This window comes from Delphinus delphis, chromosome 2 (genome assembly GCF_949987515.2).
Source record: "Delphinus delphis chromosome 2, mDelDel1.2, whole genome shotgun sequence".
Taxonomy (NCBI): domain Eukaryota; kingdom Metazoa; phylum Chordata; class Mammalia; order Artiodactyla; family Delphinidae; genus Delphinus; species Delphinus delphis.
In genome coordinates, this window is record NC_082684.1 from 135446246 (window position 1) to 135460226 (window position 13981).

The 13981-nt window shown below is 36.7% G+C and overlaps 1 protein-coding gene across 3 annotated transcripts in view; it reads right to left on the reverse strand.

Annotated features, from left to right (window-relative positions):
- The window catches only part of MAP2K5 (mitogen-activated protein kinase kinase 5), a 263527-nt gene that overhangs the window by 179784 nt on the left and 69762 nt on the right, over positions 1–13981 (reverse strand). For all 3 annotated transcript variants that reach the window (XM_060005718.2, XM_060005717.2, XM_060005716.2), the window contains exon 9: positions 3772–3811. In XM_060005718.2, coding sequence (XP_059861701.1) covers positions 3772–3811 — 40 coding nt within the window. The remainder of the gene's footprint in view (positions 1–3771; positions 3812–13981) is intronic.

The following is a 13981-nucleotide window of genomic DNA, read 5'->3' on the forward strand; positions in this document are numbered from 1 at the left end:
GGCACAATATTACTTGAAGGTAGGGCTTCTCTGGTGGCACAGTGGTTAAGAATCTGCCTGCCAATGCAGGGGACACAGGTTCGAGCCCTGGTCCGGGAAGATCCCACACGTCGCAGAGCAACTAAGCCTGTGCGCCACAACTACTGAGCCCACGTGCCACAACTACTGAAGCCCATGTGCCTAGAGCCCGTGCTCCGCAACAAGAGAAACCACCGTAATGAGAAGCCTGTACACGGCAATGAAGAGTAGCCCCGCTCACTGCAACTAGAGAAAGCCCACATGCAGCAACGAAGACCCAACACAGCCAAAAATATATACATAAAAAATAAATTAAAATCACTTGAAGGTAGACTATGATAAATTAAAGATGTATACTATAAACTCTAAAGCACCTGCTTAAAAAAACATACAGACAGAATAAATAGAAAACAAAGAGCAAACTGATATACTTAAATCCAACCATATCAATAATCATATGAGATGTAAATGATCTAAATATCTCAATTAAAAAACAGAGATTATCAGACTGGATTAAAATACAAGACCCAACTATATGCTGCCTACAATAAATCCATCCCAAATATAAAGATACGACAGGTTAGAATTAAAAGGCTGTATCATGCTAACACTAGTCAAAGTAAAGCTGGAGTAGCTATATTAACATCAGACAATGTTGATTTCAGAGCAAAGAATATTACCATGGATAAAGATCACTTCATAATGATAAAGGGGCCCGTTCATCAAGAGGACATAACAATCCTAAATAACCTAACAGATCTTCAAAAAATATGAAGTAAAAAATGATAGAATTTCAAGAAAAAACAGACAAATACACAATTGTTCCTGCAGATTTCAACACCCTTCTTTCTTGTTGATAGGACAAGTAGATAAAAAATCAGTAAAGATACAGAAATTTGGAACAATACTAACAGCCAACTTAATCTAATTGACATTTATCCTACATCCTATACAACAGACTATACATTCTTTTCATGTGCACAGAGAAGACTTACCAAGATAAGTCATATTCTGGGCCAAAAATTAAACATCAATAAACTTAAAATAATTCCAGTTATACAAAGTATGTTCCTGGACCACAATGGATTTAAATTAGAAATCAGTAACAGAAAGATATCTGGAAAAATCCCCAAATATTTGGAAACTAAATAACACTCCTAAGATTTAATAAAAAACTCTGCCTGTTTTAAAGAAATGATACATTTCTTTCTCTTAGAATATGACTATTATATAAGCAAAAATTGTTTTTGCCTTCACTGCCAAGAAGCTCAGGGCTAAACAAAAAGTTTAAACACAATAATCATATCTACTCAAATCATTCATTCATTCAACTCAGTTTGAGCATCTAGTATGTGATTTTATAGAATTGAGGGATACAATACAATACAGTCCCTGCTCTGTAGCTCAGTTTTATGGTCAGGTCTAGTGAATAGTATATTTGTAAAGCCCTACTGTTTTCATTTATTGAAAGTCTCTACTTTAACTGCTCTTTTTAAAATGTGTCCTTTCTTTAAAATTGCATTTAATCCTTTCCAGAAACAACTGTTAGCCACACCCAACTAAATAATCATGCAGAAGAATTTTAATATCAGCCTAGGTTAAACATAATTCAAAATGTATGAAATTATGAAAAATTATAATGCACTTGCAAGGCCAAATAGTTAAGTTTTGGGGGGTGATTTATAGCAGTGCTCCCCTCTCCTGGAATAAATAACCTAAAGTTGACTGTCTTTAAATACACCACTGACGACAATCTAAAAGTTTTGACATCGGAGGAACAAACAGATAACTAGATAAAAAGGAAAACAGTGTTGGAGTTGGTGGAGGTGTCCTCTGAATGAAGAGGGAGCTCAGAAGGTACAGAAAGAACAACCCAATGACGAGCTGGTACCACAGAGCTGTACTCAGTGAACTCAGGGGAAGACTGAGGTGGAACCTGGCCTCTACAGTACCTACCCTGGAAACTGTCTGGACTCCAGGGTCCTCCTCTTTAAAATGTGGGCCATGACAGATGATCTCTAAGGTCTCTTTCAGTTCTACAATTCTGTAAACCTAGTTTGGCTGGAATATCAAAGAAAATATCCCAAGAAGGAGCTCTGTGGTAGTGTCTCACCAAAAGCTATTTGAGTTGTTAAAACTAGACTTGATAATACACGTAACACATTCTAGGTGCTGTATTAAGTGTGGTATGGAAGAGCTGAGTCTCAGTTTTGGTTTAACTTTACTAAAAGGTACAACCAATTGCAATTTAAGTGTTCTGATTCTTAGTTTCCTAGATAAGATAAAAAGATACAGAAATATATACTATGCAAGTATTGGGGAAAGAGACTGAATTCTCACTATGGTTAGCTAAGAAGGAATCTTGGAGGAGATGGACCTTGAAAGGATAGATGGAAGTCAAAGGGATGGGCAATGGTAATAACTTATATAAAAGCTACAGGGTATAGCAGAAGACATGTGCTTTGGAGCTGATGGATTTTGTTTTAAATCTTGGTCTTGGCTCTTCCATCTGTGTGACCGTGGACAATTCAGTTTTCTGAGTCTCAGTGTCCTCAAATCTAAAATAATAGGCTTACTTTATAGTTTTAAGGATTAAAGATAATAGCAATATAGAGTCTAGCACAATATCTGGCATATAGTAGTCATTCAAGAAATAAAAGCTTTCATTATTAAGGGCCCAGAGACAGAAGATAATGGGCATAACAGAAAGCACCATGCAGGTAAAGGAGAGGATGTGGCTGTAAAGGTAGGCAGGGGCCTATCTGTAGAGTGCCTAACCAATTTGCAGGGGAGTAAGGAACAAAGCAGGCCTGACCAGTTTGTTAGCTAAGAGCCCAGTTTGGAAGCAGAGTTCTATGGAGTTAATTTGAGGTAATAAAGGTTTCAGTCAGGGGTGCAATTCAAGAGACTCCATTAGGGAAATCTGAGATAAAATGATGGGAAAATCAAGCACCAGCAGCCAATGCCAGAGATTAAATCCAAAGTAGCACGGGCAGGACTGGGATCCTGAAGTACAGCAGGGATGGGGTGTGACCATGAACACAATGGAAACAAGTAAGGAGCATCTAAGGTAGTTGCCTAGAAGATCCCTGAGTTACGCGCAGCTTCACTCTATTCGGGCTGCGGTGTTAGGGTATCTCAGGATGCCATAAAGATGTAAAGAAGCGAGGCAGACATCATAGGCTTTATGTTGTACACTACTGGGGCTGGGGGAAGAGGGGTGCTAGAGGGGTGTCAGATCGGGGATTCAACTTCTCAACTCCAGTGGCAGAGTGAAAGGTACAGTGAGGAAATTATTATAAAAGTCCAGGTAGGAGGTATGTGGGCCTGATACAAGGCCAAAGCAATAAGAATAGAAAGAAAGTGACACGTGGACCCATTTCAGGGGAAATTTCTGACAGGATGTGGTGACTTACAGGATGTGGCAGATGAAGGAAAGAAAAGAGTGAATAACTACTAAGTTTTTGAACTGTAAGATGAGGACGACAGTGATGCCACTGAGCCGGGAACACAGAAAGAAGTGTAGGTGACGATGATGAATCACAATTCAAGGAGCTTACAACTGAGCATTCGGAGGCACTTAAAAGACGTGAATGTCACAACAGGGCCAGAGCTTCCATCACCCACCACCCACCACCCAGACCTTAAAGCACTTCATTTCTTGACAATACCTGTGACTCAAGCTAAGGGGGCTTGGGGGCGGGGAGAGCATCAAAAATTTCATGAATTTCATAAAACTTATCCAGCACTTACCTTTACAGCTAATATTTTCCCACTTGGAACATGATATGCTCTATGGAAAGATAAAAAAATAATAAAATCACTTGGGATCACTAAACAACCTACCAAGTGGTTAAGGACATAAATGTATATCTGAATACATCCTCAGCAAGGGGATATATGACACTTTCAAAGAACACTAATAACAGCAGTAATTTACATTTTCTATTGAGCTTAATGGTTTACACAGTGATTCACTATGTAGTACCTTAAAATAACCCTCTGAGGTAATGCTGGTATAATTATACACTTTTTAGAGCCCAGAACTCTGAAGCATAGAGAAGTTAAGCAGTTTACCCAATGGCACGAGTCAGTAAGAGGCAGAACTAGACATTAAACCCAAGTCTTCTGGCTTCAGATCCCTTACAACATACTGTCACTGTGTGTGTGTGTCTGTGTGTCTTCTACAGCTCTCTGCTAAGCATGGTACAGAGCCACATAAAATGGGAGGTTTCCCTTTTATCTCAGTTATATATACAGATAAACTACATCCCTACATTTCATCAAAATAATCTCAAAACACATGGCTTAAGATATAAATTCATGTACAAAGTCACAGAGTTACAAGGCTCAAGTATGAGGTTCATCTTTTCCTAAAGCTGGCATTTCTCAATATTTTTTTAGAAAGCTACAGAACAGAGGCAAGCTCAAATGATCAGATACAGTGAAATAATTACAATTTAAATCAAACAATATGAATACATTCATTTATGAAAAAGAGTAAGAGAATGTTTGCAGAAATAAAATACCATTACATCTCATCAAGACCTTTTATATTGAAATGAAATGTGTATGCACGCACTGGAAGGAATGCGCATTCTGACCAACTATTCAAAAACAATTTGCTTTATATAAAAATTTCAAAACAAACCAAATAACATAAACAAGCACTGTTATTACAAGCCCATATAGGTATAAAGAAACAAATTAGTTTGGAAGAACTAAAATCTTGCTCCAGAGAAGATTTTACATATTAGCCAAGATCCAATTGATCTTCCCCTCACCCAGTTAGTGTTAAGATGTAAGTGGGGTAAGGAAGATGTGAGGGAATGGAATTTAGCTTCTCAGGAATTCCCCATCCTTACATACCAAGTTGCTAAATAAATTTACCAGGCTCCCAATTTTTACTGGGTAATGACCTAGTAGTAAACATTGTTCATTCCTTTTATTTTTAAATTGAGATATAATTGACATGTAATATTATATTAGTTTCAGGTGTACAACATAATGATTCAATATTTGAATATACTATGAAATGATCACCACAGTAAGTCTAGTTAACACCCATCACCACACAGTTACAAAAATTGCTTATTTCATAAAACAAAAACAAAACATATATTTTACTATTATCAAAATGAAAACATCATTTTCTGTTGTTTTGGCATAAATATTCATTTTTAACACCTTTATTGAGGTATAATTATATATGGTAAAATTCACTTGTTTTAAGTGTACAATTCAAGATTTTTAGAAAATTTACAGAGTTGTGCAATCACTGACAAGTGTTTTTAAAGTGACTGACTTAAAGAAATCGTTCAGTTATTAAGAACCTACAAGTATTTGTAACTTTTCACATATAAAATGTTATAAAATCAGGCATGACTAAGAAAAAACATATATATCAACATTAATGTATATATCCATACATAAGACTGTTATAAAAAATTCATTCTGTTTCTCCTACTTGAGTGGACAAACGTTAAGCCAATTATGGAAGGTACACTTAGCCTTTATTTTATCAATTAATTGTAGAGAAATTCACATATATCTCATTTAAAGGAAAGGTAAGCGTATAAATATCAGCAATTGTTCACTTTACCAAAGAGTACTTTAATCTGTATAAGTGTCTAAAGACTTTCTCTAAACACCAACCTCCCTAGTATATATAAATACTATTAAATTATAAAACTTAAATTATTAAAACATTTTTGTACTTTGTATAAAGTGATACACATTTTTAAAGTGGAACCCTTATATTATACTGGTTTTATAACAAATTACCAGTTACTTTACTACCTATGATAACATCAGACTTTTAAAATGTGAAACTACATGTCATGATTTGATTCATGATATATCTGAACTCATGTAATAAATTAATATATAAAAACTTACATTGTGTTTCTTCTCAGTGCAAGACAGAGAAGTTTGTTGGACTAAGCCAATTTGAAGTATGACTTGAAGGAATTTAGTAACTTTATTCCAGGTAATATAATATGTAACATTTAATAATGACATATTATTTTTCCTCTTGAATTATCATGGTCTCTTCCAATTTCAACATTATAAAATACTAGATATTAGGGCTCCCCTGGTGGTACAGTGGTTGAGAGTCTGCCTGCCGATGCAGGGGACACGGGTTCGTGCCCCGATCCGGGAGGATCCCACATGCCGCGGAGCGGCTGGACCCGTGAGCCATGGCCACTGAGCCTGCACGTTAGAGCCTGTGCTCCGCAACGGGAGAGGCCACAACGAGAGGCCCGCGTACCACAAAAAAAATAAATAAATAAATAAAATAAAATACTAGATATTAGAATCACTAACTGAAGGCTGAAATGTAAAGATAAATAGTTGAATGCACACACAAGGATTCAAAAGTTGTAAAAAGAACAGTGATGTTACACTGGACAATGAGTACACCTGGATGTTTTAGACCAACAGGAGCGATAGGGAAATGATTAGCAAATAATCCAGTATATATACCATACTGGACAGTTTGGCAACTTAATTAGCTTGTCAAGAAAGCCGATCTCTTTTCCAAAAGAAGGGTCTCCTATTTCCACATGAATTAAAAGCGGAGGCTTGATGATTTAATTATGATGCATGCTAATTCATCCGTGGAAGTTTGGGTTCGATTTCGAGCAATAAAGGTGCTGTGTGGTTTGGTTTACAGTGCAATGAGAGTACCAATTTAACACTTAATCATCAATGAGAAGTGGATGACAAAAGCAGTGCCAGGTATGAGTCCAGTGTGTCCCTTAACTTTGCAAATGGCATTCTACCCAGAGAAAAGGAATTTGTTTATTTTCAGTGGATACTGCATCTCAATTGCCTTGACCTCAATTGTCTTGATCTTTCTCAACACTGTAAAGTGATTAATGAAGTTTGAATGGAGGCTCTGGTTACACCAAAAGACAACTATACACCTCTGCATTATTTTAATTAACCGCTAACACTTCAAATTAGTTTGTTGCCACAGTAATTACCTGTTCCAATGAGTGCATGGAGGGAGTATTTTTATAAGTTATTTTTAGCACTGAGTCCTTGAGCGTTCCATTTTGTTTGTGACCAGCACAGGGCTTCTGGGAATAGTCCCAGCCCTTAAAATTGAGCACACAATATATATACACTTTAGGATTGTAAAAGCTAAGTAGCCTGGTATAAACTTTTTGAGTTTTTAAAATAAAAAGGAGACCAGTAAAAGAGAACATCTATACTTTCCACACTTCCTTACCTTCTACTTGGAACCATAGGTTCTACGTGACTGGACAAAAAAGTTGGTACCAACCTTTAATTTTGGTAGAGTACAAATTCAGATAATATATTGAGCAAATAGGTAATATAAAGAACTGTCTTATCTAATTCCTTCCTTTTGCAGTAGAAACATCTAAAAGCCAGGTTAAAAAACTTGTCCAAGCTTACACAGTTAGTCAATGGCAACGACAAGACTGGAACTGAGGCAGAACATATATGCTAGGACCTAAAAAAGTATGTGGTAATGTTTAAGTGTTCTTAACTGCATTCTAGAACAGGGGAACTCATAATTCAAAACTTACAAAGGTGTTGACCTATTTCAATCAGGCTAAGACCATCACACTGAATCTTTCCAAGCAAGGAATCTTCTGCAATCACTGCCAATCTACCAGGGGAGGCAGAAGAGTGAGGTTTGTAACCTCTAAGTCACTGCCTGGGTTCTGATGCTAGCTCTGACACTTCTTCATGTGAACCTGGCCTGTTATTAAACCTCACCTTGTCTCAAGTGCCTCAAGTCTGAAAAGGGGAAATCAGTCCCTACGTTATAAACTTGTGAGGTTCAGTGAGATAAGGAAAGCACATAGGACAGGGCCTGGCACGCAGTAAGCGGGCATTACATGTTAGCTAGAAAGTTTTCAGGGTAGCTGGGTTTTTAAAAACCCACTAAAACAGGCTGAAAGGCAAGAGTTATCTCTGTGCTTTAAGACTCAGGCTATGTGCTCTACAAAGGAAGGCTAATAAAACTTTAACAATGAAGACTGGCAAAAAGCTGCAATATAGCACTTACTGTTAAGAAAAGCAAGTAGTGTTACATCATGGTGAACCAACTTTGAAAACAAAGAATTAGTCATCTGAAATGCTATGGCTATACCATGATTCAAATTCTAAAATTTCTTACCATGCTTATCTCTTGACCACTAGTTAACTTAATTACACTCAGGTGTGGTAAGCGCCACATTCCAGGTATGCATCTTAGCAGAAACACCATTGGACAGTAACTGTTGCTAAATGAGAAGCCTAATTTTTTATTCTCCTTGGATTAATAGGAAAATATAAGCTACCTTAAAACATCCACACAACTTCCTTTAATATACACCCTCATAGACTATAACATTTTGAGGCCTCTCCTAGCCTTCAGACTTTAGTATCTCTGTTATAACCGCCAGCACACTGCAGAAAAATTGTTTATATGTCTGTCTTCCATACTGGGCGGGGACACTACCACGTCTTAATCACCTTTGCATTCTTTATGCTTTGCACAAGTCCTGGCCCATGATATAGGTACTCCAAACTTAATAGATGTTTGATAAATGATTATTACTTCTGGATGAAAAAAGTTTATGTAATTCTTGAATAAAGCAGAAATGTATTTAATTAATGCATTTAATTAATTGAATGCATGTAGACATTCTACACGGGCTCAGCGGCCATGGCTCACGGGCCCAGCCGCTCCACGGCATGTGGGATCTTCCCGGACTGGGGCACGAACCCGTGTCCCCTGCATCGGCAGGCGGACTCCCAACCACTGCGCCACCAGGGAAGCCCATATCCTCTTACTTTTAAAGTCTCTGCCTAGAATTATGTCCCCTTTTAAAATTCTACTTTTAGTATTTGTGTCTTCTCTCTGTTATACTTGAGCAATTTTTCCAAAAATCCCACTGCTGGTTTTCTTGAATTATTAATATTTCTTTAATTTTAATTTCATTAATTGTTTTCTTTAGTATTCCTTTCCTTCCACTTTCTTTGGGTTTAACCCCTTCCCTTTAAAAAAAATTATTGATTTAGATGTTAAACCTATTTATATCCAGTTTTTTTCTGACATATATACAAAAAACTATCCTTTAAGTAAGACTTGGACTGCAGCTCATGAGTTTTCATATATGATATTTCTTTACTGTTCAGTTGTAAATATTTTTATCCCATTATGATGTGTTACATGACCAATAAATTATTCAGGTGTGTGCATTTTAATTTCCAAATGAATGAGAGGGTTAACATTATTATTTATTTCTAAACTGTACAGTCAGAAAAAGTGACCTGTATGTTACAAATTTAATTGAGACTTGCTTTGTGCCCTAGTACATAATCAGTTCTTTAAGTTTTCTGTACCTGAAAATAATACATATCTTCAACATGACTGACAAAGAGTGCTCTATGATCATGTCATCAATTTGTTCACTATGATGCTAAACTCTTCTATATCTTTATTTAATTTTGGTCAAATTGATCTGTTGATTACTGAGACATATTCTACCACTATAACTGTGGATTTATCAAATTTTGTAATTCTGCTAAGTTTTTTGCTTTACATATTTTAAGGTTATGTTATTAGTTATATACAAGCTTAGGTCTATTATGTATTCACAGTCTTTCTCTTCTATCATCATATAGTAGTCCTTTCTATCTTCATCCCTTAAAAAACCCCAGAAAACAAAAAAACACAAAACTTTCTGCCTTAAAGTCTGCTTTGTCTTATGTTAATATAACCACAATAGCTTTCTACTGATTAGTTTTTGCCTGCTATCTTTTCCCCAACCTTTTCCTTTCAACCTTTCTCTGTCTTTACGTTTTAGGAATACATTCTAAAATAGTCAAAAATAGTAGATAGCTGTATTTTTTAAAGTTTCACTTGACCAATCTACTAACTGGCAATATCAGTTGACATATTTAATATACTTATTAATATAGATTTATTTCTACCACCTTATTCATTTATTTTACACCTCTCTCCCTCTACTATATTGGATTATCCCTTTATTCCCTGTTTCGAAGTTATACATTCCATTCATTATCTTTCAGTTGTTACCCAAACGTTTTTAAATCATATCTGACTTAACAAAATATAAAGTTAATTGCTATCCCTATTCTTCTCTCAAACAATATAAAAATCTTAGAATGCTGTAAGTCCAATCAGCTCTTCTCGTCTTGTATTATTTTGTCCAGTCTTTTTGTTTGACTGACTTCATTTTTATTTTATTTTAATTTTTTTGGCAGTACGCGGGCCTCTCACTGTTGTGGCCTCTCCCGTTGCGGAGCACAGGCTCCGGATGCGCAGGCCCAGCGGCCATGGCTCACGGGCCCATCCGCTCTGCGGCATGTGGGATCTTCCCGGACCGGGGCACGAACCCATGCCCCCTGCATCGGCAGGCGGACTCTCAACCACTCCGCCACCAGGGAAGCCCTGACTTCATTTTAAAGCCCCAATCACTACAACTGTTGTTTTGTAGTCACATTTACCTAAATAGTCACTATTCTTTCTTTCATTTTATTCCTTTCTGGATTCAATTGGATTCAGTTTCTTTCTACCTAAAGCATTTCCCTCAGTTACAAACTAACTCTCCCTCCTTCCCTATCAAACTACCTTTTTCTCTTTCCCTGTCTACACACATAGACACACATATATATTCTTTTATATTAACTTCTGAAGATGTATTTGTTTTGCCCTCACTCTTGAATGATAGTTTAATTGAGACAATCATTTCCTTTTCATCTTTTGAGGATACCATTGTCTTTCAGCTTTCATTACTATTGTTTTAAGTCTGCTGTCCTCCATTTGCTGGCCAATAAATGCCACTGAAGGTTCTTGGACAGAAAAGTGATATGATCAAAATCCTAATTCTGGCTGCATATTACCACAATACTACTAGAAATGAGGAGAAACCAGAGAGAGCAAGGGGCACTTAGAAAGCTGTTAGTCTACATAAGAGGTGGTGATATGAACCTACGTACTATTCACAGATATGGAAAAGGGGAAATAGATACAAAAGGTTTTGGCCAGAGATAATCTAGGAAACATGGGGATTAGGAAGCTGAATCTAAAATTTCAAGCTAAGATCATAGGAGAATTATAGTGTTTATTAACAGAAATAGAAGAATCTGACCTAGTTAGCCTTTGACTACATAATCCTGCACTTTTAAGCTCCATGAGGGCAGAGAGCTCACCCACTTCATTCAACAATGTGTATAAAGCATCTAGAACAATACTTAGCACACAGTATATACTCAATTATTTAGGAGTTCATAAATAAATGGGGCAGTCAGGAGAGAGGAGAAAGGAAAAAGGAAACAAGAGGAACTAACAATTCCTGAGAGTCCACAGAATTATTCTAATCTCTGTATGATGTATGTAACATAAGCCACATTTCACAGATAATAATAGAAACAGACTCAGAGATATTAAGGTAATAAGAATTCATGAATGGCAGATACAGATTCAAATCCGGGTCTATTTCACTTCAACGCTTGCGTTCTTTCCAGTATAGACAGGGTATACACAAGGAAACATTTGAAATAAGTTTACTTCAGAATATTGTGAATGTTGAAGGTGAAATTCAGAACAAGAATGCATTAAAATTCCACCTACCATATTCCCTACCCTGTGGTTTCTGTGGCTGAATTTATCCATCGGCAGCAACTACTCTGATGCTTTATATGTCACATGTTGCTGTTATTATTTTTCTTTAAAACTGTTATGTAACGTCACTAGTGTGTGCTTTAACTATACTGTAAACTCTAATTACCAAACTATATTGCAAATTCTTAATATAGGGTCTGTGTCTTATCCTATTTTATAGTAAGTTTCAAGGTCAAAGTCAAGGTTCATTCTCTTCATTGCTGTGTCCCCAACTTCTACCATGGTATATGACATACTCTCCTCTTAGTTTATGTATTTAATAAATAATGCATGTCTCCAACTGCCAAGCACTATGGGGGGTATTGCAGCTGGAATAGAGAACAAACCAGACAAGGTTCCTGCTTTCCTGAAGCTTACTTTCTGATGGGGGAAGAATGACAATAATCAAATAAATATAAAATATGTCAGGTAGTAGAAGTGCAACAAAAAAGACTAAAGGTAGGGATATAGAGTGATCAAGATTAGGGGCATTTTTTTTAATACTATGAGTGGGAGGAGTTAGGGAATGCCCCTCTCATTAGGTTATATTTGAGCAGTAAAGGAACATACCCTTTAGATAGCTGGAAAAAGAGGACTTCGGGCAGAGGAAATGTTAAATTCAAAGGCTCTAAGGTGCAAGTGTGTGTTTGATATGTGCGTGGAAGTGGAATAAGCAAGAGGGCTAGTTGTGGGAGACAAGGTCAGAAAGGTAATGGAAAGACGGACTGTGTAATACCACTGAGGCCATGGTGAGGACTTTGGCTATCATTTTGAATGATACAAAAAGCCATAGGGTCAGGGGGAGAGCTTATATTTTAGAAAGATCATCTTGGCTATCGGGTGGAGAGAACTCCTTGTAGGAAAGCAAGGACAGAAACTAGGAAACTAGTTGGGAGGCTACTGCAATAATCCTAGCAAGAGATAACAGAGGCTTAGAATATAGTGGTAAGTGGTCAGCTTGTTGAAATAGTTTTAAGGAAAAGCCAACAAGATTTGTGGGTCAATACGATGGATGGTCTGAGAGAAAAAGAAGGAAGAAGAATGACTGGAAAGTTTTTGTCATGAGCAACTTGTAGAACAGAGTTTCCATTTACAGATTAGAAAAACTGTAGAAGGAACAGGTTTCAGAGGAAACCAAGAGTTCAGGTTTGGGTAACTGTGAAATGCCTAAAAGACATTCAACTGGTAATTAGATATGAGTCGGAAGTTCAGGACAGAGGACAGGACTGGAGATATACTTTTGGGCTTCATCAGCATATAGATGATATACAAAGCCATGGAACTACAAAATCTCACTTAGGAATTAAATTAAATAGAGACGAGGTCTGAGGACTGAACCCGAACCACTCCAAATCCAGAAGTCAGGAAGATGAGAAGAAACGAGTAAAGGAGACGAGAAGGTACAGAAAGTAAGCCAGCAACAGAACCCAGAGAACAGTGCCCCTGAGGCCCTGAATGTTGGTGTTAACATCTCTCATACTGCCAAGTGCAGTACCTTGCCCCAAAGAACATGTGACTGATTTCAAAAGCAATATCTGGGGACAAATGCAATTAATCTTACAATTTTCTATTTGAAATTTTAAAGATGGGTCTAGTACAATACACACAAGGCTAGAGGTGTCCCTACCTTCATCTAAACCCTAATGAGAAGTTATTAAAAGATAGATCAGTCCAAAAAATAAACTGAATTCCTATAAGAATCTTTAAAAGTGAGTAAGGAAAAGAAAAAATTGAAAACAAAATGTAAAAAAGTCCTACATTCACACAGGACATAAGGGAGAAGCAACCTGTGTTCATATTCTAACATCTGGATCCCCACACAAATTTATGTCATGCATAAGATCAACTGCATCTGTATTTTACAATGTTTACTGAAATTATTTATGCTTAGAATCTCAAATTCTAGGAGAACCTAAAAAATATGAATCGGCCCAGCTGACTCCTGTTCACAAAATAAATAACCTAGAGCTGATCATATATTTTCTGATAAAGCTTGTACAATCTCACATAATTAAAGTAGGCATCTAATTTCTACCGTGCTATTCTGCATATTAACTTCTGAATACATTCTAATCAAATTATTTTCAATTATGAGGAGAAAGAATTTATAATAGGGACTATCTATGCTTCTCTAGTGATTGTGATAATTTAAGAATGGGGGGATGACCTATGACCCCACTGTAAATATTTCACACTTCAGTGTAACTGATAATACGATATGCGATAAATGTCAATTTGTTAGTAAAATGGTCACCAAAATGAGAAGGGAAATACGACCCCCCACACACACTTTTTTGCCTCTTGGAGCAAGGA